Source organism: Protopterus annectens, chromosome 4.part0 (genome assembly GCF_019279795.1).
Source record: "Protopterus annectens isolate FY-2018-M chromosome 4.part0, PAN1.0, whole genome shotgun sequence".
Lineage (NCBI taxonomy): Eukaryota > Metazoa > Chordata > Ceratodontiformes > Protopteridae > Protopterus > Protopterus annectens.
In genome coordinates this window covers 845392030-845418284 of record NC_056733.1, presented here as the reverse complement: position 1 = coordinate 845418284, position 26255 = coordinate 845392030, and the positions used below count along the sequence as shown (strand labels likewise).

Genomic DNA, 26255 nt, shown 5'->3' with positions numbered 1-26255 from the left:
CAGCCCCAGCTAAACTATACCTCTCAAATGTCCAGATTTTCAAAGAATGAATAGATTTTTGCTTCTTATTTTTGGTTTGTTCCTCATAAAATGTGTGGTTTTCTGGCAAATCATTTAGGAATTAAGTCACTAAATAATGACACACTGAGTTCAGACTTCATAACCTTCAGAAAAATGCATGCTAAAGTAAGACCTGTTGTTCTATCAACTGTCTCAGATTATACAAGAGCAATTTTTAGTACTGTTTATATGTTCCCCCAATATATTTGGCCTTGTCCAGATTTATTGCATTAACAGGTTGAGAGGTACATGCAAATAAATTGCTTTATAGAATTAGGCATAGCCAAACCTCTCAACTGTCCCTGATTTTGGCTCAAAATGTTGCTCTTCCCCCTAATAATCCCTTGGCAAAATAGCAATTTTGGAAGAAAAAATGGAGGGTTTACAATTAAGAAATAACTGTAATAATCAGAGTTATAGATTACTTTTATTTCAGAAATGCATGTAGATTCTTTTATTTTGTCAGCTGCTCAAGTTAGCAGTACTAATATTAAAATGCACTTCTTTGACAGGTTCCCAGCTATATTGTGTGGCTACTTTATATTTTTACATCAAATTTTTAGTCCATTTTTCATAAAATTGTGGGTTTTTTTTGGCAAATTAGTGACAAATCATTAAAGACTGAAGTTAGAAAATAATGACAGACATTTGAGTTTCAGATTTCATACCATTCAGAAAATTCATACTAATGCAAGACCTATTCTATTATCTTTCTAAGTTTATAAGAGCAGTATTTAAAAATTGTCCTTATTTTTGGGCCTCTGTCCCACTTCTTTGTATGGCGTTGTCCATTTCTTGCTCTGAGGTTGAGAGGTATGACAAATGTGTCAGGGCCATCACAGTCAGCCAGAGACATTTCAAATTGTGACATACTTGTTGCACCCCACTCCTCCATGTAGTGACTCTGGATGTGTCGAAGCAAGGCAAGGAGTAGTTATGCAGTGTAAATGTGCAGAGTATCCCCACCATCCAAGGTAGACACAAGTACTAGAGTGGCTTTTCATCTGTTTTTGATTTTTACAGAATGGTCTGGTTTCTGTCATATTTTTTGTACTGTTGATTTATGCTTATTACTCAAAATGCCTGTTGCTCTGTGTTTAAGTAGCAATACTTTAGTGACCATCAGGTAAGCTTTGCTGAGATTGTAAGATGCAAGTAAGCTTTAATAAGCATACTGTTAATGAATTGTCAACATCGAAAGCCTTTATGTTGTTGCCAAGTAGAGAATACTTAACTAGATAATGTATAAGTCTTGGGTATTGAAATGCATATGACAGTATTTGTAATAAAGGACAGATTACATTATTTTAAGAAGTTCATTACACTTGGAGACTTCCAGTCATCTCTGCACGCTTTACCCGTAAACTAAACAGAATGCCGATCGCATGGTCCATAACCTGTACAGTAATCCTTTTAAGCAATGTATCTTGAGCTTATTTCTTGTTTGCTTTTCATTCTTTACTTTGATCATGTTTTCCCCATGAAACAAGTAGATAGTTGTCAGGCAGCAGGTCTTTTTTGGATAAGAAACATTTTTACAAGTGGGGGCATCAGAGATTTCTACTTTCAGCATGTTACTTGGTACTTTAATATAGCTGAATATAAATTATAATTAGAACTGCAGTGGAAGAAGTGGTTTGAGTTGAGTGCTGCTTGTTTTTCTTATGCTAGATTTGACCGTCATTCCATTAATGTATTTAAAAAGTAATTTATTTTTTCATGCCTCACAACCTTTTTGTTTCCATCTAGATATTAAGTAAGCTGTCATGCAGCCAATGCATTGAAATATTTTTATTCTTCTACACTTCATTTTGTCTTGATTAGACTCTCATAATGACGGTTTGGCACCCAGGGCAGTGTATTTAGTTAGTTTTTGTGTTTTTTGAGCATAGCTCCTCCCCTTTCTAGCTGGCCACACCCCTTCCCATTGACCTCACCCATTCAGCTGTCTCCTGCAGCCCCCCTTTGATTTGAAGTCACCAGCCGCCACTGATGACAACAACACTAATAGCTGTACCACTTTATATGGTTTTCACATTTATTGTGAATTGTCTTGTCCTAGTTTATCAATCTGTTGTGTATTAACTGAATAGCTAAGGCTCCCTGAGCCATAACCACCCAACTACTGTTCATAGCATCTCTCTTATTTTTCTAGCTTGATCATATTCTGCGCTAAGTCTTCGCTGATTATATGGCATGTCAAAAGCTCTGATATCCTATTTTTGGTAAACTATTACTTCCAAACATTATAGAGAATTTTGGTGTATGAGCAAATATTATATCAGTTTTCATTTGCATCATAACTTTCCTACATTCCTGTTCAATATATGATCTACTGTGGAATGTTTTATGTCTTTGTGGAAAGCACATTTCTTGATTTACTGTTTCTTGTACCATACAAAACTATCCTGCCTTCTTTAATTTTGAGATATTTTATCCCTCATCCTGGAACACTGCTTTACTTTCTCCCACCATTTTGCTGTGCTAGCTCTAACTATTCTTATGTATTATGCTCATCATACCTTTCAATTGCATCAACAATACCCTTCTGTCTTTTACAGTCCCCTACTCAAAGCTGACATCTTACGTACTGTGTCTTTTATAAGTACATGTCTTGCTCATTTCAATCTGCTGAGGATTCTTTTCACCTTATTGTCATCCTTTATATACCTTCTATGTTTTATTGCTTTAGTTAAATCTGTTAGCAATATTACCTTTTGCTATCCATTTCAGATCTGCTATATTGTCACAATTACTAATACATAAGAGGCAGTGGTGTCATATTCTGTAACTATTACTCTTTTATTAATGCATAGTATGTCACAAGTATTTTTACCTCTAATTGGATATGTATTTCTTACTAAAATGATGACACTTCCTCTTGTTTCACAAATGCTATGATTTCAGATGATGTGTGGTATGTTTAAATCAGAGATTTCAATTACTTCACTCAGATGTATGTGTTGTGAATAAAAAAAAAAATGCATCAGAATTTTTAATTCTGTCCAAGTTGATTTTAAAGGTCTACAAGTTCCTACTATCAACAAAATATAATATGATTGTCTTAACTATACATTTAGTTAGTTGATGAGTAGTCCAAGCACATTTTTCAGCCATGACTCAAGACAAAGGCCATAAAATGTTAAACATTTGTATAATGAACAGAATACATACAGCTGGTTTGATATTTTGGCTGGGATTCATATAGGACAGCACAGCAGCGCAGGTTTCACTGCACTAATGAATGAGCGGAGTTGTGCTGTTGCTGTACCCTTTATGGATTCATAGTTGTGCACATTCCTGAAGTGTTACATCTTACTAGACCGGAGTTTGCATGAATACGAATTACTAAGATGAGCAGTTTTGTCACACACAGACACAACTCCTGCCCCCCAAGTGACAGACAGACAGCAGGGTCAGCCTTAGATAAACTGGTCAAGAGGGGTTGGGAGGGTGGCCTAATGGTTAAGGTGTTTGCCTTACAAACATAAGGTGCAGGGTTTGAATCTCACTAGGGATAATTGGCTAGGCTTAAAATGGCTCGCAAGGGCAGTTAGCCTAGTACTAATCTATGAACCTATGGTACCCTAAGCAAAAAGGCTCCATGGGGCACCCCCACTGTCCAGCCCATCCTGGTTTACTCACACTATCTAGATTACCTGTTTTTCCTTACTTTCTTTCACAGTTTGTCTTGCTCTTCAGTTTATTCCTGCAGTTTTCAATCATTCATTAATTCATTCAACATGTTCTATCGTGGCAGGACTGAACTCTGACAAATATGGAGGAAACAACTACATTAAAGCTGGGGAGTTCTTTTCTAAACCTTTTTGTCCAGTGATTGCCCATGCAAAAAAAACATGATGATGGAAAAAATACATTCTTACCATTCAACTTTGCTTTTTCCTACATCCTTTCAACACGCCCTAACTGACCAAGGCTCAGTAGTAAGTAAATTAAGGTGAGGGCTGCTAGGCACCCAGAAGCCATAGGGTTACAGATGTTCTGAAGTATATTTTAGTTTTTTTCCCCCAACTTTTTGATCCAATCGTGACTTGAACAAAAATCATGTATGTGGAAAACAAATTCAGCTGACCAAAGAAAACTTTTCAATAAACTGAGAAGACAAACACTTGTGAGGTACATATATAACATCTGAGAATAGAACCTGTCCCACTACCCCCCAACTCAAAATAGGTAGTCGCTATCTGTGTATCTAGCACTGGCACTACATTGTTTTTTAAAATTAAGGCATAAATGACTACAGTCATAGTTCAAGCTGCTACTGCCATATTTATATACATCATGCCTCCAAAAGGCAGCTTCTTTTTGTGTACCCTTCTGATGTCAGCCTGGGACAAACATGGAAAAAAAAATAGAACATAACATATTTGCTGTTAGACATATATAAACAGCATGCTTATTTACTCTGCACCATAAGATAGCCACCTATATATGCATCAAGTGTTTGATTGCAAGGAAATTGAAAAAAAAAATAATGATTGCAATATTTCCAACTTGTTACTTCTAGAGACAGTACAGTGTTCCTATACAAGCTCTAGTGACCTCCATGCACTCTTCTAAAGTTTAGTGACCTCTGAGGATTGGGAGGAATGTTAAAGAAATAATACCATCACCCCCAGGCCCTCACATAAGTACAGACACCTTCTGTGTACCCTTATGAGCAGGGCTGCTTTTAGACTAAGTGGGGTTTATGGCTGAGGCAATTACAAAGCCTATGTCAAAATCTGGTAGCCAACAGCCCCCGCAAGTTCTGAACATCTGGGTATTCTGTGATGCTTTTATCCTGTATTTTTTGAGATGACAGAGTTTGTTACTTTCATTCAAGCACTGTGCAGTGGTGCAGCAGTTTGCATTGTCATCTCACAGTAAGAGGTTCTCCGGTTCAAGTCTTGGTTGGGGTGCCTTCTATATGGAATCTGCATGTCCTCTCTGCATTTGTGTAGGTTTCCTCGGGGTGCTCTAGTTTCCTCTCATGTTACAAGGGCCTGTGCTGAAAATTGGCTCATTCCAAGTCTGACTTTCCCGGTAAACAAATGTTAAATAAATAATTAATTCTTACCAAGCAGTTACACCCATTTCTGTTTGCAATTCAGATTACTTATCATGACAAAACAGGATAACAATATAATGTTTTTCACCTTTATTCCAAACTCACAGTTGCCACATATTAAAATATTGCACGTTGCTTCTCATAATCACTTTAGTCCTACAAAACCAAACAAAAAAAAGAAGCAGACAGCAGCAGACAGATAGTTATTTTCCTCCACAGAAGAAAGTACAGCAATCATGCCTACTCTGTCTGTGCATATCAACTGTCTAGCTATGTAGTCCATCTTAGTTCTCATGCATGCATACTAGTCCTGCTAAGACAGATAATGACTGTTTAAACTTGACAAATGACAGTGGTAAAGGAGGACATTGAACCTTGGTAGTGTGTTTGCATACTGCTTATAATGTTACAGCAGTAGTGTAGTTTGACAAATGTGTGCTGCTGCCGTAACATTCTTAACCTTGTCACAAACAGTATTTTATGAAAAATAGCATCACACAATATACCCCAGCAAGGTTTTAAAAAAAATCACCTTCCAGTGCTAACTATTCACTTCTTTTATAAAACATTTTTACATCAGTCTGATTTTGCTGAATGCCCCTGATTCTGATGAATTTCTGATAAAACTACTGAGGATTACAGTCAATAATGTCACTCATTACAGTTTCAAACTTTGTATTGTTCAAAAAATGCACATTGAGCAAAATCTGTTGTTCTTTTAACTTAAAGGTCCCAGATATTGCTTCATATCTTTTAACATTTACATTGTAAATCATATTTGCTTGTCATTCAGAAAATGTATCCCGATGGACAACCTATTGTTCTATTAACTTTTAACATTTTCCGAAAACAGCAAATGCAAACAGACTGCAAAAACAGAAACAAGGGGAGCAATGAAGTAAGGAAGACATGTACTCAGTAGAATGGTTAAGCGCTTTTCGTTTATGAGTTACATAAACTTCATCAGACAATACACAAGTGAAATCAGTCAAGTTAAATCCAAATTAAAACCATCAATTATCCTATCAAATAGCTTGACAGAACTAGGAAGACGCCCATTTTTTAAAAACATATTCAAAAAGCATGAAAAACATACATCACAAACCAAAAACTACCACAATAAATAGCATTGTCAAATTCTATTAAACTAGTAAAATATTATTAATAAATTGTATTATTAAATAATTATTATATAGTAAGCATTGTTATACAGCCTTCTAGTAATAAATATTAAAAGGTAAAAAAGAAGAAATACTCTAGCGAACTAGACTTTTAAGTTTTAATATGCTACTAATAGTACAACCTTCATTGAGCCCTGGTTGGGTGTAAGCATTTAATCTAATTTGCCATGTTAGTTCTAATTCTTCTAATCTAAGTTCTACTGGCCCTCCCCGTAGTTTAATGTTAACCTGATCAATCACTAAGAACTTAAATCGGTGATCGGGAAATTGATCCACATGTTTAGCCAATGCATTTTCAAGTTTGTGTTTTTTAATTGCGTATAAATGCTCATACACACAGTTACGTAACTTGCTCTCAGTCTTCCCTACATAATAAGCAGGGCATGACTGGCACAAAGCAAGATATACAACCATTGTAGAGTTACAATTGTTTCTCAATTTTAAAAAATATTGATGGTTGTCTACGGAGAATCTATTAGATTCTAAAATATGGGCACAGTAGTTGCATGATTGGCATTTATACATTCCTGGTGTTTTTCCAAAGTTGACTTTGTTGTTTTCACAGTATTCCTTCAAATTCTTACCTCTTCTATAAATCACAACTGGGTGTTCTCCTACGCCTGCAAAAACTCTATTGTCACCTTTAAAAATGTTCCAATTCTTCACTAAGATCTTAAAACATTCACTACTATTCACATTAAATGTTGTAATAAATGATGTAGTGTAAGAGTTACTTGGAGAAGGAACCACTATCGTGGATGGTGTATGTAAACCAACTGAATTGTTCAAGATGGGAGTATAAAACTGTGTATGGCGTTTAGTCGTTACTTCGCTTACAATTTCTTCAATAAGAGATTCAGGGTACCCTCGACAAAGAAACATCTCTCTAATAAACTCGCACTCATCATAAAAAACTTTATCCAATGTGATGATGCGAGCTGCGCGTACTAATTGGCATTTAACAATAGACCGTTTTTGAAATTGAGGGTGACAACTAGAAATGTGTAACATAGAGTTACAATAGGTGTTTTGTCTGTAAATTGACGCTACCCAGGTGTTAAGTGTAAGATCTTTTGTTAGTAGAATGTCTAAATAAGCTATAGATAGAGCATTAAAAGTGTGTGTAAAATGCAAAAAAGTAGTAGCATTAAGAGATTCGACTAGTTCTAAACTATCTCTGACATCTCCATCTAATAAAATAAAAATGGCATCGAGAAATCATGTGTAGTAAATAATACGGTCTTTAAAAGTACAATTATGATATATATATACAGATGTTCCCAGTGGGCCATAACCATGTTGGCAACACTGGTCCCGCACGGAGAACCCATGGCAACCCCAATTTTTTGGAGGTAAAATCCTCCTTCAAAAGTAAAAAAGTTGTTATCTAAAATTAAATCAAGAAGGTCTATCACCATGGTTACTTCACTCACAGGGCTTCCTTGTAATTTTAAGGTTTCACTCACCCATTCTAAAGCAGTGTCGTGGGGAATACAAGTGTATAAGTCTTTAACATCGATGGTTAAAAAGTTGTAGCTGGGATTAAATTCTAAGTCGTTTATGTTCTTCAAAAATGTCCAAGAATACTTGCAAATTTGTTTTATGTTCACTAAATATTTTTGTAGGATAGAATCTACCACCTTAGCACATGCGTAAGTAGGGGACCCTCTACTGTTCACTAATGGTCTCATAGGGGGATTAGTGGCATCTTTGTGGATTTTAGGTATCCCGAAAAGGCAAGGATATCTTGGATAGGAAGTAAGCATGTAATCATACACAGTTTGAGAAATTCTTCCTTCAATAAACATATCTTCTATAGTGTTCTTAATTAAACTATAGGCTTTGTTAATTTCAGAAAGAGAACCAGCTGTGTATGAAGGTGAATCCAGCAAATGTAACATCCTGTTAGAATAATCGCTGTTGCCAAAAATGACAGCTCCACCCCCTTTATCAGGTCTACATACCCTGATGTCGTTGACTTTCAAAAAGTCGAAGCACTCCTTTTCTCTATAATAGTTGTCGTTGTTGTAGTGTCCAGACCTACCTAAATTGCGAATATCTAATTCACATATCTGTTCAAACATTTTAAGCAAGGGGTGGAGAGGTGGAGTATAGGTATTAGGTATCCGAAATTGGTTAATCTCATTAGTAGTAGAAGTACCTAAGATCAAATTTAAATTTAATTTTCTTGTGAAAAGTTTCAAATCTTTTATAGTTTTCACAATATCGATTTTTTGTGATGGCACATAAGTATACCCCTTAGATAACAATTCTATAAGGTCTGGTGGAATAGCTACATGAGAAAAGTTATACACTTTAAAATCACCATTGACATTGTAAAGTAAAACAGGTGTACTATGTTCAGAAAAAACTGTTTCATTGTGTTCTGATAACACAACATTATCTGCAACACTTTCAGTATGAAAATCGGGGCTACAGACAGAAAAGCAAACATCATTATTAATTACTGTCATAGAAAGCACATAATCTGTTACACAAGGTTCACAGTGTATCAATTGTTCTTTTGTTTTTTCTTTTGGCCAGTAAATCTGGCTGGTTGCTTCTGTCTCGCCCCTAAAAAATTAGGGTCAGTAGATCTCAAATTGTAGTGCCCTGAATAGTTGTTCTGTTGCGCTCCTTCATTTTGGTTAACAAAGGAGGAAGCTGATTCATGTTGTGAAGAAGTAGCCATTGGAAATTCTTCAGAAACAAAGTTGGCTTCTCCAACCGCATTATTTACATTGTCATTTAACTGACCAAATTTTTTATGCCCGTGCCATAATTGGGCTGCTGAAGGTTTTGGATACGCTGTGCCTTCATTGTAAGCCTTAAAGTCCCTGTCCAGTTTTTTTACTTTATTGGACTTCAATTTGCACAAATATGTATCAATACTAGTAAAAATTCTATTGTATTCGTACTTGTACCATTTTAATTTGGATTTAACTTGACTGATTTCACTTGTGTATTGTCTGATGAAGTTTATGTAACTCATAAACGAAAAGCGCTTAACCATTCTACTGAGTACGTGTCTTCCTTACTTCATTGCTCCACTTGTTTCTGTTTTTGCAACTTTTAACATTTTGACCGTCATTCCATTAATGTATTTAAAAAGTAATTTATTTTTTCATGCCTCACAACCTTTTTGTTTTCATCTAGATATTAAGTAAGCTGTCATGCAGCCAATGCATTGAAATATTTTTATTCTTCTACACTTCATTTTGTCTTGATTAGACTCTCATAATGACGGTTTGGCACCCAGGGTAGTGTATTTAATTAAAGTTATAGTTTTTGTGGTTTTGAGCATAGCTCCACCCCTTTCTAGTTGGCCACACACCTTCCCATTGACCCCACCCATTCAGCTGTCTCCTGCAGCTCCCCTTTGATTTGAAGTCACCAGCCGCCACTGGTCCTCCCTGAAAACCAAACTGAACTCATGTTACAACAAGATTGCCAAATTTGTAACAAATTCAAAAAAGCAGCACACCACTGCTTATCTCTACAACAGCTAAACTGGCTCAGACTCCCACATTACCTCACTTATTCACAATTAACCACTGCACATAAACTCATATACAAGCCTTCAACTTGCCCCTCCCTCCCTTCCTTATTGACTTGATACCACCCCAACAGGCCACTAAGATCCAAAAACACAATGATGCTGAAAGATGAAAAACCTAACCTTGCAGCTGCTCAAATGCTGTACTCTTTTACCATCTCAAAACTATGGAATGCCCTCCCTCCTTCTATCAGAACAATCAGTAATCCTGCTCTCTTTAAGAAGTCTCTCAGATCACACCTCTTTTCTCTCTGGCAATGTACTTGTGCCAAAATAGTATCTCCTAACACATGATCCACTATTATATCCCTCTACAATATCACTACTTAGGAGCTCTCTTTGACTTGCTGAATTCAACTGCTTATGCCTACAAAACTCCAACAAGTAACAATCAAAACTGCTACCCTACCTGACTAACTCCATCCTCAGTGATCAAATTGTACACTATGTTGATGTGTTGTTGTTGTCGTTGTGTCTTTCGGCATTTCCCGGTTAGGAGTTGCCACAGCGGAACTCCGGTCTGCTAATGATTGGTAGTTGATTTTTACATGCCGAGTTACCAACCCTGATGCACAACCTTCAACGAAGGTATGCCCATTCATGCATGTCTCCACGCAGAAAACGCTCTCGCTGAGAATCGAACCGGACAGCGTCTTACTGTGAGGCGACAACGCTACCACAGCACCACCACCGCGGGTCACACAATGTTGATGTGTAATGTTTGTAAATAACTTGTACCATTGTGCTTAATATTTATTTCCATGCATTGAGACTGTATACACACTGTACATTGTGTTTTTTTCTTGTATGTACTGGTAATGTTATGTGGAGCTTTTCTCCCCAGGCCTCTACTAAAAATGGGCTCACCAAGACCCAGTACACTTTCCTGGTTAACAAATGCAATAAATAAATAAATGACAGATACTCATTGATTCCATGATACATAACACCAAATTTGCATTTACACCAGTTGCAAACCCTGAGATAAATATCTAGTGTGATGCCTTTGTGAACCACTGCTATTACCTAAGTAGCAGTGAACCTAGAGACCTTGCTGACATTTACCTAATCCAAAGCAGAGCAGCCTGTATATATTATCACTATTCAGGCAACACATACTGCCACAGCACATAGCACATCCATATCACCATTCTCTCAGTCCCACCACTAAAAGGGGAGGAACATAGTTACTCTATAAACTATGTGCAATGGCCCTAGATAAGTCAAACATATATTTTCCAGGAAATAAACACACTATTTTAACTAGGAGGCAGTGCATAAATGGAATAAACAATGGGTCATGTAAATCTTATCTCTTCCCACCATGCTGTTTGGCAAAGTCAACTTGCTTGTAACTTTGCCTCTTACAAGCACAAGAAGTAAAATGGAATATTGAGATAAATATTACTGGTTCTGTCATTAGGTCCGCTAACGATAAACTGCACACACTAAGGATAATATACATAATATACAGAGCACATTACAAATACATAGCTGTAGTATGTTTCCTAATTTCAAACATATGAACATACCTTGTCTGTCGAAGAGGAATGGGTAAGGAGATGCACAGGAAGGGATCAAATGTGTTGCTCTGTTTAAGGCAGTTAGGGCACGTCAGCGAGGACCTAAAATAGATACACATTAATATTTAATAAATACCATAATGAAATCATATATTTGTCATGCCTGAGTCTTGTTACTACATGCCAACTTCATCATCTCCTCTACAGCTTAAGATAAATACAGTATGTATTACTAAAATGTTCTGTTAAAGAAACATGATAACAGGACTTTGCTATAACACTAGAAAACAAACAGGAGTATGGAAACTTATTTAAAACAGTGCAAAGGTTTATAGTGGGTTTTTCACAGCAATAACATGCAGTAAAGACCTACCCCCTTCACATACTTTAAGCTCCTTTGAACAGCACAATATGGTCCTGTAGCAGACTTTGCATTAACTCCCCTCTTACAAAAAAATCAACTAAAATATCTGGATACACACAGAAGATTAACACCTCAATATTTAAATCAGCTGACTAGGTCACTTGACATTTTATGTTATATAAACTGAAGTTTGAATCATTTTAAATTTATTCTGATGATGTTCATGTTAAACCTGAACAAAAACATATAACTCTGGATTTAAGATTCTATATTCAACAGCTACAGCATTTCAGTGTGTTAATTTTACATTTTGGTTACTTTTGTATACACGTCATCTCCTTAACACTGTTTTGTGCATACACATGGGAAGGAATTACCAAAAGATTTCTGCATTCATTAATGGCTTTTCTTTTTTTTAGTTTTATGCTACAAACAGCCTTACACAAACCTACAAGAGAGAGGGTACATATCAAGCTTCCTGCCCTTTTATGTAAACTGTAGCAAACTGCTTATTACTTACGTAACAAGCAGCTGACACAGTTATACAGAATTTCATTTCTGAAATCTGGTACTGCAGTTAGGGCTGAGTGGCATGTGCCAATTGCACCACCTAACACTTTTCACCCAGGCTGGCTATTTCATTCATCCTGCCCTAGCTTTGCTGTTGGGTTGATACAGTCACAAAATGGTAAACCAGCATGCCTTTCTATAAAGCAAAACTCTGTTTTGCTATATACATTAAGACAGTTATCTTTTAAGCTTATGTTTTGCAGGGAACACTCCCCAGCCCCACACATATATATGGCATCTTGGGAGACTACCATACCTCAGTGAAGAGGGGAATCTTCTAAGAAACAACAAAAAGTCTCAGAGTTAGTATACCAAACTCTGCATTTTTCTTTATCCAGTCTCACTATTCCAGGAATTATTTGAATGGGTCATTGAATATCAAACAATTACCCAGATAGATGGTTAGACAGATAGACAGATAGACATAGAGAGAGAGAGAGAGAGAGAGAGATATCTCAATACGCAAACAGATGGACATATAGACAGATTACTAATTTCATTTACAAGGGGGATGCCATCCCCTTAACCCATTTGCAACTTCCTTGTTTTTTTTTAAAGATGGAGTGTGGAGGGATTAAAGAAGTTGCATGGCAACCCCCCACCCCACTTACAAATGAAATTAATAATATGTATCCTGTCCAATCGGCTATATGCTTACTGTAACTGTTGTCTGCACTCTAGTTCCTGTACCTGTAAAATTACACAAAGCTGTCAAAGTACACTGCTATCATACCATGTTCACAATTATGGAGATAGGGTTACCACCTGTCCCACTTTACGAGAGACAGTCCCTCTTTGGGCAGTTGTGTCCTGACAAAAAATATTAAAAATGGCAAATGTTCTGAGATTGTAGGACATAATTATGCCCCATATTTTATGTGATAGTTGCATAAAAATGTTATTTTTGTATGTAAAATACCTAAATGTTACAAGAAACAGAATAAGCAACTAAACTGCTACAAGAATAAGCTTTCATTTAGGCAAAAAAGTAAAGTTCTATCCTTTGTACTGACCATGGGTATGTGCCGGCCTGTAAAATCTGATGTGTGTCCCGAAAATGTCCCACTTTGACCATTTGAAAAGGTGGCAACCCTATATGGAGAACATGTGAAAGGATACAATGTTTTTCAGTTTCCTCCATAGAATAGGCTGTAAAGTGATCCAAGTTCACCCAACCAACAAGTCAAAATTGTACTTACGAGACATAAGAACAAATGAAAGGAAAATAATTAGAGACAGCAGTAATAGCAGCCATTTTAGCAACTGCTTGGCTTCTATTTAAAGCCAGGTAATACAGCACCGCCCACACCTGTCTTTAGACTATCAATAACAAAGGATTGTTTTGATTACATTTTGCATCAAGCAAAAAGCAAAGTCATTCTTTCCACAACCTAGTTATTTAAATACATTTTGAGTAGTTTCCATCATTTTTTTCTGCATTTTACTGTGCTTTTCTCTACCTCTACAGATAAAGCTAATATTGTAGTAATTTTACAGTTTGCACTGCATTTTAAGTGATCCTTTGTACTAAGTGGTTAAATCTGTATTGTTACATTTATTTGCTGTATTTTTAGTCACTTTTCAAAATTACAGCATCATACAAAGCTTGTAGAGGCACTTCTGCTGGCAGAATAGTAATTGCTGCAGTTCTGTGGAATATAAACACAGTTGCTTAGAGGTTTAGCTGTTTTTCATTAGTTCATTCACTTTCCCTGTTCATATTATATTACATTGAGCTGTGCTTAGTGCAGCTGGATTGAAATGTGCACTACATACATGTAGGTAGTTTCAGTTGTAACTTTACCTAATACAATCAAACTCATCCAAATCCTTTCAGTTAACAGGATCCTGTCATGTACAGGTGAAGGAAGCTGTGTGCAGTTGCACAGTATGCAGAGATATGCATCTAGCATCCCAAATGTAGCTCACAGCAGTCCCTACCATTACTACATTGCTCAGCTTAGCCCACAGCTGCTACATAAAGCTCAACACAGTAGTTACGGAAGGTTCCCAAACTATGTTTATAAAAGCTGCATATAAACCCAAGTTACTCGTTTACTTAACTAGATACAAATATATAAATACACTATACTCTTTTTCAACAGATACCAATCAAACAGGTCATAAATCATTATTTTATTTTAGCACTGCAATTGCAACTCCATATAGCAACTCAAGGGCTACTTCAAAGTGTTCAATATGGAAGGTCAGCTTGCTTGTTACCTCTGTTGTCAGCCTCATAGCATTCAGTATCCTAAAGCAGTATACCAACCGAACTATGCCCACAGATAAACTCCTACTGAACATAAATAACTTTTGTTTGTGAAAGGTACAAATACCTGAGAGATACAGAGGCATCGCTCTCACAAAAAACCCAGACTGTGAGCATCACATTAACACACCAACACATTATCCACCCATCCCTGACATCTAATATAATGAATGTCACATGATAATCTGCTAAATAAATTCTTACCTAAGCCTCCTGAGCCCATAAGGATTACATCTCTGCAAAAATCAAATGTTGCATCTCACAATAGCTTACTTTTGAGTGACCATGAGGCAAAGAAGGATCTGAATTCCAGTACACTAGACCACTCCAAAAACAATAATGCTTTAGTGAATGTTGAGTCCAAAGTTAAAAAAAAAATAAAAAACAGAGAAACTAGTGGTCTTAAAACTTCATTAATGAGTTCAATCACAATAAATATCCTTACAGTCACTGCTGCAGTATCCTTAACAGATGGGATTCCCTGCTGTGGAAGCCCAAACATCCTGCCAGATTACCAAAGACTACTTGTTGCTTTTAAAATGTATGCCAAATGTCACCCAACACTTCTGTGTAGAGCAGGTAATAAAGGTGATGTTCAGGGCTCCCATAATCAAAACTTGTTTGCCACCAGTCTGAAAGTATATTTTTACTGTCTGTCTGTCTATTTCCTGCGTCTGTTTTCTGCTAGTTGAATGCAATTTCATTCTCCAGTGGCTACCTACACCTGTTTGCTTTTTTGAAGGGCTTAGATACTAATTCTATTCTTGAGGCAGATACCTGGACTTCTGTGCATACCTTTACCAAGCACTACAAATTGATTGGTATCTCTAGAGTTAGGGCTGGTATTACTAGTGATGTACTTCATGGTTTTTTAGGGGGCTCTTCTGCACCTTCCCCCTTCCAAGTTTCCTCTTGAGCACTGGCACTCTCTCATCTGTTAAGAATACTCCAGTAGTAAATGTAAGGACATAGTACAGTTGTGTAAAATCTTACCATAACGGCAGATATCCTTGTCTTCATTGCTGCAGTATTCACTCCCTCCCTCCATCCCGCCTAGTGTTTTGCCTTCCTGGATGTACAAGTTACCTCTTGGGTTTGTTGTACTGTGTTTCTACCGGGGTATTCAGTTCTGATTATGGTAGGCCTGTACATCACCTTTATGCCCTGTGTTACACAAGGAGTGTTTGGGTGACCTTTAGTGTACCTTTTACAAGCAGCAGGTAGTCTTTGGTAGACTGGCCAGACATTCAGGCTTCCACTGCAGGGAATCCCATCTGTTAAGAATACTGCAGCAGTGAAGGCAAGGGCACCTACTTTCATGGTAAGATTTTACACAACTGTACTTTTCCAAAAATCATGAAACCCAGGTAGTATTCCAAAGCAACAAATGAATAAAGGTTTGTTGCTTTGGAGTATGTGATGAATAAAGGTTTGCTGCTTTGGAGTCTGTGACAAATAAAGGTTTGTTGCTTTGGAGTCTGTGACAAATAAAGGTTTGCTACTTTGGAATACTGCTGGGGTTTCATGATTTTTTTGAAATTACTGTGACTGTGCTCATTAACGAAGTTTTAAGACTCATGGTAGAACTACACAGATTCCTGTGCTTGTTCATTTTTTTTTTTTATTTTTGACTCCAAATTGAGACACATAGAGTCCCCACCCACTTGGCTGGACAATGACAGTGTGACAGTGAGTTGTGTTTGAGGTAGCAGGATCTCAGACTTTAGGGCACTTAGAACCATAAGGAAGTTGCAGAGACTAATACCTGAGGTCTCTACGCATGCCATAAATACAGTCAAAACTGTGATACTGATCGGAATCCTCCCTTCTCCATGAATGTGATCCACATACAAAGAAAAATGTTTGGCATCAACAGTTGGCTAAAAAACTTGTTATCATTCTACCGGAATACAGTGAGTATCCACACTGGACAAGATGCTTGACTGTCCTACGTGCTATGCAAAGGATGGTCTGCACCTTCTGTTCAAAGACTTCCTCATACTGGCTAAAGCCTTTGTTGCCCCACAGTGCCTTTCTTATGCAAAGTTCAGTTAATGAACATTCTGATGTAGCAAATGTAGCACTGTCTAAAATTAATCAAATTAAGGTGACTCTACTGAAACTTTAAAAGAAAACCACGCTGGTGGTCCACTGACATAAATAAAATCTACAATAAAAAAAATGTATTACTGTACATAGCAAATCGAAATACCCCAAAGTCAAGGAAAACTTTTCAATTTAACTTAAGAATTTAAAAAAAGACTACTAGATCTGCTAAGGCAGCCCATAAGCACAGGGTGGCATCTGAAGCAATGAACTATTATAAACTGTTTTTGGTATGTAGAGAACTTATACTAAATGACAAAGTCTACTCAGACCTAGTGGGCATTTCCCAGCAAACACGTTTAATGGAAATTTCACTTCTGAGCTGACTTTTCAAAACTTGTGATGCCCATAGTTCTTTAACCTGCCATCATTACTAAAGAATATGTACAGAAAGTGATGTCCAAGACTAATAACTCTTCTCCCATAGACCAGATAATATATCATACTGTTTGATAAACAATGGTAAACATGGTCTGGCAGAATCTCTATACAAAATATTTAGCCTAAGCCTGGCTACAGGCTCAGTCCCAGAAGTAAGATGTGTAGCATTAGTGACCCCTCTCCATAACAATGGCCCTTCTATCAACCCTGAAATCTATGGGCTCATCAGTCTATCAAGTCTCATTTGAAAGGCAATGGAGCGCATTATAACACACCTGACAAACACTGACATCAAGATTCTTATCAGGCTAGATCTGTAGCAATTTTTAAAAAGTTAGATCCTGATTAAATGAACTTAACAAACCTCTTCAAAAAGGCAACACAAGCTGTTGATGGAGGCCACACTATAAAGGCAGCTTACCTTCACTTAGCCAAGGCATTTGATGCCATCTCCCATGTTAGATAATTAAAAAAGGCAAGACAAAAGAAGAAGTGTCAAATGTGTCAAATGTCATTTTGAAGCACAACAGTACTCAGTTGTGGGCAGGGAAAAGGTTTACATGCCATTCCACCTTTATAGTTTATCTGGCTACTTGTGTTTCTATATGGGAAAGACTAACAGAAAGTTATCAATAAGAATTTATGAGCATTCTTTGGCTATGGGACATCACAAATGTGTTATCCAGACACACATTAGTCTGTGAAAATTAAAAAAATATATATATTTTTTGCAGTTGATTTTGTCAGATGAGGTCCTTTTTGTGGTGATATTAACACCATTTTAGAGGTTAAAGAACTTAACTGGCAGATCCTCTTGTAGGCTGACAAGCTGCTTGGTCTTAATGACAGTATTAATATTAAATATCTTTTAAAATTATAAGGATACGTTCTACTTATTTTTAATGCATGTCTCTCCTTTGATAATCACATCGTCACAGTAGTCAGGAAATCCTTCTATGTGGCGCACCTCATCACAAAAGGTTTCTCATCCAGGAAAAAAGAGGTCATTGTTCCCCTCTACTCATCACTCATTAGACCCATTATAGAGTACAACGCCCCTTTTGGTATGTACCTCACAAGACATCTACAGCAACTGGAAAGGCCACAGAAATACCTCACAAAGAGGATTACTGGTCTCTAACAGATGCCCTACGCAGACCGTCTCAAAAAACTCCAGCTTTACTCACGTACTCAGAGGCGATCTCTGCCTAACATACAAAGCTATGTCAAACCCAGAGCTGTTGGAAATGCTACACCTAAAGAAATCCCAATCCCTCTAAGCTACATGCTCTAGGGACCTAAACCTTGTCACCACAATAAACAGAACGTGCTGGAGGGATAGATTCCTATCTCAGAGACTTCCCATACTCTGGAACAAACTACCTATCTATATCAAACAAAGCTTCTCATTAGCACTCTTCAAGAAAAATCTTGATGATTGGATGGGAGACAGAAAATTCACCCATGGGACCAGTTCTGTGGCTCTGCTTGACAGGGGCACAGGAAAATAATTTTCTTGGGTGGCAAAAGCCAGGGTACTGTTTGGCTAGGCTTATACAGGCCCTAGGGCCAATAGCCTAGTACCTACCTATGAACCTATGAACTTATGTATTATTAAATGGTGATTTCACTTTCCCTAAATTGTTGCAAGTTTTGTATGAATTATATTTCATTCTTTTTTTTTATCATTCAGTTTTACTTTAAGGATCAGTTTAATATTTAATTTTATTAAGTAATTATGTCGTGATCTTAACCACTGTTGTATAAAAAAGGGGAGTGTGTGTGATTTTTTTTATAGCTCAGATGAAGTTTAAGTGATTAAATGTTGAACAAAAGTGCTTAGCTAATACTACTGGGGGTCTGGTGTGGTTTTGACTGTTTTTGCCATTCTAATATCCACTTGGGATGTTGGATTTCCATTTTGCTGTGGCAGCTTCCTATTGTTTTTTATTTAATTAATAAAATAAATGCATTACAACTAGATCCTATGTGGTAAGATGGATGGCAAACTGTCTAAAAGACACAGCCCACATGGCGTAGGTGGCTGGGACAGTATCAGAGAATAAGAGGGTGATTAGTGATGTCTCACAGGGATCAGTGCTTGGACCTCTGTTTTCAGTAAATTTTTCTCAGACCTACAGATTAAAAACTAAGACCTATGAGCAACCAAGTTTGTGGGGACTGCAAAATGGAAATCATTATCAAATCTCCCACTGACACAGAAGCCTTCCAACAAAACTTACACTTATAAATACCCAGTCTGCTGAAAATGGTATTCCATTAAATAATAAAAACTGCAACATTAACACATTTGGCAGACAAACCACCTCCAGCACATAGTATTGACAATATCTCACTTCAAAATGAAAATGCAGTTAGAGACCTCGGAACATGACTTGATAACTTTTTCTACTTTGATCACAATGTAACAATGGTTGTCAGCAAGTTCTTTAACTTGGCACAGTTGATCACCAAGGGAATATGGTCTCCTTGTATTTAGCACTGATCAGACCAGTTACAGAATAGAATGTCACGTTTGGGATATACATCACCAGACATGGCAAACAGCTGGAAAGACATAGAGGTTCCTAACATAGAAGATTACCGGCTTATCTGTGTATCTATGGACAATGCCTAGCTAAGCTACCAGAAAAGGCTACCAGCACTATTCCACTTTTGTGCATCTCATAAGCTCCTCAGAGAAGATCTGTCTCCTGCCTTCCAAGTACCCAGCAGTTGAATGCCTCTTGTACTTTCACAAATCAAACAGTCCAACAAATACTAAACAATGGATCTAGACATGCTTCAGCAGATTAATAAAACAAAGAAGAGAGATAGAGTAAATACACAGCATCTCTCTCAGCTCTGGAATAGTCCAAATATGGATAAAGTATCGTGATGTACTATTTTCATTCAAACAGGGATTGGACATTTCGATAGATATTCATAAAGTCACTCCTGGCCTGACTGTCCTAGCTATTCTTTGAAACAGGAGATACACTCTGTGGTTGGAAATGGCAAGGCCTAATGGTTGCAAGACTCAGCAGCCTCGATATTCTTAGAATTCCTTTGAAAACACTTAGCATTGCAATTGCAAAGTCCGAAATGTAAAACAACATTCCAAGCCAATCTGAAGTACTAACGTGAAGACGTGCTGTTCATTCTCAATTCATACCAATTCAGCATAAACTTGCTCCCCACTTCCTGCTTAGCTATCTATCAGCCAGCACCAGTTTTTACACCTGGAAGGATTAAATTTGAACAAAGTTCTGCACCAGTCCAAATATGCCTTCATTAGTTTAATTTAATCAGTTTATCAATCTCGGTTCAAACAATTCATCCCAAATGCAGCCCTTATTCAGAAGTGAAAAAAGAAAGAAAAAGAAACTATCCCATTTGAAAGGAGTTACAAAATGAATACTGTTGTCTAGAGTTATTAATAAATCCTTACTAATTAATCTGTAATTAGCCACTCTTGTCAAACTTCTCTTGTTTGTTCATTCTGCCCTAGCAATCAGATCTTTTAGGAACAACATAGAGAGGATCCTTATAAAATTAATGGCATAAACATTTTCAGTGCTGTGTTTTGCAGCTGTAAGCAAATACAACATATTGTCTCTCACGGTAAATTCAGACAGAGTGACATTTGTAGCAATAAATGGGTTCTGAATCCAGCTCTAGTATGCAATATGTCATTAACTGAGTGCACTCAAACATCCCTCAGGAAGTCACAGAGTCTAACAATGACAGAGACCATGACAATGCTGTGACAAAGGAGGTACTGCCAGCCCAGCTATCTGGACTTTTGTAAATAATTGTATGTCATTTGTGAATATCAACATGATTCATATAAGATGCTTCTGTTACAACTGCTATTAGAACTGTATGTCATGTGTACATCAAACTGCTGACACAGAACTGGATGTTGAAAAGGTTTTTGCAAAGGGCTTGAAATGGACCCAAGGTGTGCCCTACTGGATAAGAACAGAAATGTACATGCCTGATTGTAACTGTGTAAATATATATATTCTAACAGTGGAAACTGGGATACAGGAGGTTAACCTCAGTCTAGTAAATTTCAGAAAATAGCTGAAATTAAATTGCTTTATGGCAGCAAGGAGATACAATGTCTAAAACTAGGGAACTTTCTGCATTGTCTTGGAAGTGTTTGTTTTTTTTGTTTTATGATTTCCAACATCTACCCAAGATCTGAGGAAAAGCTCTTGTCTGCTTATTTTCATAGGTAGATGTTAAATATTGCCAGATCCCAGCAGTGGGGGTTTCATCTGGGATACAGTCAGATGACAAGAAATTATGTCATTCTGCAAGCTATAGTAATATTTGAGATATTAATTTGAGGAGTCTCTGAGAGAGACAGCATTCTGTATTCTGTCTTTGACCTGCCAACAACAACTATAGAAGATCCCTTCACCATATCTGCCTTGCTCTGTTAGTAAGTTAACTAGGGAATAGTATAATTCTCTTAGATATAGTCAGAAATATATCAAAGCTTAACTTAGATATTTTTTCTTTATTTATTTGAGACTTTCCTGTGATTTTGAACTCTGATGTCATGTATTTAGTGTTGTCTTGTTCATTATTTATTATATTTTAAACTCTGATTTCACATATTTAGTATTGTCTTGTTCTTTCATTATTTATTATTAAATACATTTAAACCTTTCATTGTGGCGGATTTGTGTAGAGATATTTAAGTTCTGAAAGTACTTGCATATTTATTTGGTGACACTGTGGGCCACTCCTAATAGCCTTGCTCTTGGTCAAACTACCCTTTGTATTAATAAGAACATTACACAGTACAATTGGACACCTTTTGCTAAGGACCTTAAAGTAGCTGATAAGGGGTTCTGGTGGCAATGATAACTACCTTATAGTATGAGCAGAAGAGGGCATAGCTAGCAAACATGTGCCAGCCTTTCCCAGCTGTGTGTGTGTGTGTGTGTGTGTGTGTGTGTGTATGGGTGTGTGTGGGTGTGTGTGTGTGTGTGTGTGTGTGTGTGTGTGTGTGTGTGTGTGTGTGTGTGTGTGTGTGTGTGTGTGTATGCGTACACGGTCATGTGTGTGTGTGTGTGTGTATGTGTGTGCATATGTAAACCAAAATTCCAAGAGTGTGTGTGTCAGCTACTTGGGCAGGGACAAGAAGCAGTTGTTTGAAAGAGTGAGTGTTGGAGGACTTGGCTTGGGACCCTGGCTAAGGACTCACCTCTATAGCTGTGCCAATGGGGAGTCATAATGGGGATCTGGAGAAAGAGGGAGAAACCAGCCCCAGACTGACTGTAGTCTCTGTGTGCTCTTAAGGGAAATTGCACTTAATGCAGAGAGCTGCATCTGGAAATACTGGGTGAGTACTTGCCATCCTCTTAATGTATGCCCCCCACTGTTGCCAATGGTGAGGATTGAGGCTCCTTGATTACTAGTCCAGTGGTGGGTGTCACAAAGGCTGACACCAGTATGTCACACATGTTGTTTCAGAGGGAAGCATTTGAATTATTCCAAACATCCACTAGTCAGATAGACATTAAATGAGACATTTAAACAGGAGTAGCACAAGTTACTGTTGTGATACTACAAAGAGACAGAAGCACCTGGCAGTAAATGTCACATTGTAGTATGGCAAGCAAATTCTGATAGCACATGTTGCACTGGTGTAGTAGTAAAGATAAAGGAGAGTTTGATAGTATATGCTATATTACTGGTATGGAAAGGAGGGGGGTTGTAAAACAAAAAGTTTCACATGTTATGGTGAAGACACAGGAGAGTTTGGGAGCAGATGGTGCTATGGTTTAGAGATTGAACACTTTGGAAGCACATTCTCCACTTATCAGTGAAAATAGTTTGTCAAAAGGCCTGGAGAATCTGGAAGATCATATTGTACTGGTGATTTGACAAAGACATAAGAGTTAAATAATATATGTTCTGTTAGTGGCATAATAAGGGGAATGCGAAGAATTTCAAAATGCATGCTGCATGTATGTTTTGTCAAGGACAAAAATGTGTGCTCAATGGCATATTTATTTATTTTATTTTATTTATTTAACATTTGTTTACTGTGAAATTCTGAGTGGGACAGAGCCCATTTTCAGTGGAGGCTCAGGAGAAATGGTCCCAGATGCATGTCTTTGGAATGTGGGAGAAAACTGGAGCACTCAGAGGAAACCAATGCAAATGCAGGGAGGACATGCAGAGTCCATACAGAAGGCACCTCAGCCGAGAATCGAACCGGAGAACCTAATATAACTGGTAACATGTTATACTGGTGGCATGGTAAAGAAGGAAGAGAGTTTGACAGCATATGGTAACTGATGGGATGATAAGGACACAAGAGTTTGGTAGCACACATTGCTTTGGTGAGTGATAAGGCCCAGGAGAGTGCTAACAGATTAATGGGTAGTAGAGTGACATGGGAAGAACGAAACCAAACATGGTAGCACCTGCTCATTTGTGCTAGGCTGAGAATAGAAAGTAATCCATCAGCATTATGTTCACTTGTGTGATGAAATGGACAGAAATACACTGACAGTAACACAGAGGCAACAAGCTGCAATGAACTGCCTAAAGGCTGCTGTATGAGAACTTCTTCAAAGCCTTTTTTTCTGCATGGATAAAACTGAAACTAAATAATGCTTACACTCTGGATTATTACAGTCAGAGCCTAGGTTCTGCATTACATATACATGAAGTCAGACAGTTTTTACTCGTAGAAGTATCTTAATGATTAAACTTAAGAGTTGATTGAGGTATTCTAGATCTAAGCTATTAGAGCTCATGAAAAACAGATTTTAAAGTACAATAAATAATACATTATTAAAGGACTTCCAATAAAAATGGCAAAGGTTGTGCCTAGACCACTGATTAACGGAATTAACAGTAAGACAGGGAAAAGAATAAAGTAGAAGCAGTCATGTTTTTAACTGAGAATAAGTAGGCCGATCAAAGTCAGGTTTACTTAGCCAAGGAAGCTTGAATAAAGCTTTTTCAGTGTATGCATATATATATATATATATATATATATATATATATATATATATATATATATACAGTTGAAAGCATCATACTGTAAAGCCAAGAACATAAATATTTCTACCTTGAGATGGTGGTGCAGGATTGGGGACTAGAGTCATGTGCAAATGGTGAAATGTTCACCACTTGATACTGTCATTTTTTTTTTTTTGGTCAGTTTATTTATTTATTGAAAATCTGTCTGATATTTGCTTATCATCCCTATATTTATTTAATGAATGCACAATAAGATTTCAGAATGAATAAACCATAAGACTACAAGATGGAGAGTATCCGGTCTCATGAGTAATTAGAATACTGAAAGGTAAAATTGTCTGCTGCAGATGGATAGTGTTCATCATATGAGCATCTTGCTTCACAAAACTGCACCACCGCAGTTTTACTTACAGTATAAGGGATATATACACATGGAAAAGGTGGCACTGCAAACTCAGCATGATTTAACATAGATAATAACACACATTAAGATGTGCATGAAACAGAAGGTAAAGACACACCTAGCAATGCCTTTCTACGGAATATCATCTCCACATCTGTGTCTCTGTGGAAAATGCATATCTTTGCATTCCCTCTGCTGATTTAACACCTTTCCTAGCAGCAGAATCCCTATTCTAAACTAAGAACTATTTGACAAACTTCGTACAGCAGTCTGTTCTTCTTGAATGCTACAGTACAGAACACCAACGCTATGACAGAGTTCACCGCAGAACATTTAAGCCTAATAGTTGCTTGTCTGAAAACCTTTAATTATAAAGCATTCAAATACATCACAAAATTACAGTGCTGCTTGTAAGCAAATAATATCTGTACTATATTTATCTAGTGCAGTGACCCACTGTCAATCATCCTGGATAAGGATATATTTTTAAGAAAGCAACACTTTTTTTCTCTTCTCTTCTCTTAGGCGCACAGGAAACAATGTAATAGCACACTGAGGATCATTGTCCATCTTTCTTCTTCTGCATTTTATTTTCTTAGGGCACGTCATTGTCTGTAGCAGAATATACTAGGAAATTTCAGCTTCTGTGAAGTACACCACAATGATCAGTCTTCTACGGAGGTCATGATCTTTTGGTACTGAAAGCTAATTTACCTTTTCCACGGGTCTCCCACACAAAATCATTCACTCAACTCACTCATGCAAATAATGAAAAACACTGTTGTCACAATATAAGAAAGCAATTTGAAAACCTAAAAGAAACTTAGCATACATTTCAGAACTGTAATTATGTAATCCAGAATTATGATACTGATGAGCTTTCTAGGAATATTATTCACATCAATAAAATGTCAACACAATAATGCCTATCATGCTGAGACATACAGAGAATAATACACAACTCAAGAATTTTCTGAGGCCCAGCACCATAAGCGGAGGGTCTACCCACCCCTAGAAGCTAGTTATTTTCCTGTAATACTCACACTGAGGGACATATTGCGCTTACAATGTCAACAACAGTGCTTTACTACAAAAGTTTGAGGTTCTGGAAAGGATTTTTTAAATATTTCATCAAGTTCTAGAAACAAAAATAATTACTGATATGTAAATGGTTTATAGGGAAAATTGTCCTTGTTTTCCACAGTAATAGAGCACTGTTTTTATTTATTTGTTTATTTATTTTTTATGCATGTATTTTTAATTTGGAAAAAACATAATAGTGTGCCAAATTTACTGTTAAGCAAAGCATGCAGAAAATAAATACATAAAAAAGAAAGAAAGAAAAAATAACAAAAAAAAATTCACTAAAGAAGGCCAATGCAGCTAGTATCATTTGTATATTTTAATGTCAGTAATAGGAGGATGCAATGGTAGGGAATATAGAATGGAAACATGTTCTATTAATTGCTGAGAGCATAATCCAAGCATGTTCTAGAGCTGTTTAAAATCACTGTCTGATAAATGAGTTACAAGTTTGAGGTTTCCAATAGTGGATACAATTGAAGAGGTAGAAAACTTATGGCTAGAAGGAGCAGATGCGAAGGACAGGAAGAGAAGGAGTACCAGTGTCAGAGGAGGAAACGAGAAGTGGTTTTGTTGATTTGAGACTTGGTGATCAAGGGGATTAAGGCACTTTGTATGTGAAATAGAAGAGACCAGATTATTGTGAAACTGGTCACAGGACTCATGGT

The 26255-nt window shown here is 37.0% G+C and overlaps 1 protein-coding gene across 1 annotated transcript in view; it reads right to left on the bottom strand.

Annotated features, from left to right (window-relative positions):
- The window catches only part of USP43 (ubiquitin specific peptidase 43), a 2684284-nt gene that overhangs the window by 1329359 nt on the left and 1328670 nt on the right, over window positions 1-26255 (bottom strand). The window contains exon 4 of the mRNA XM_044068791.1: window positions 11401-11493. Coding sequence (XP_043924726.1) covers window positions 11401-11493 — 93 coding nt within the window. The remainder of the gene's footprint in view (window positions 1-11400; window positions 11494-26255) is intronic.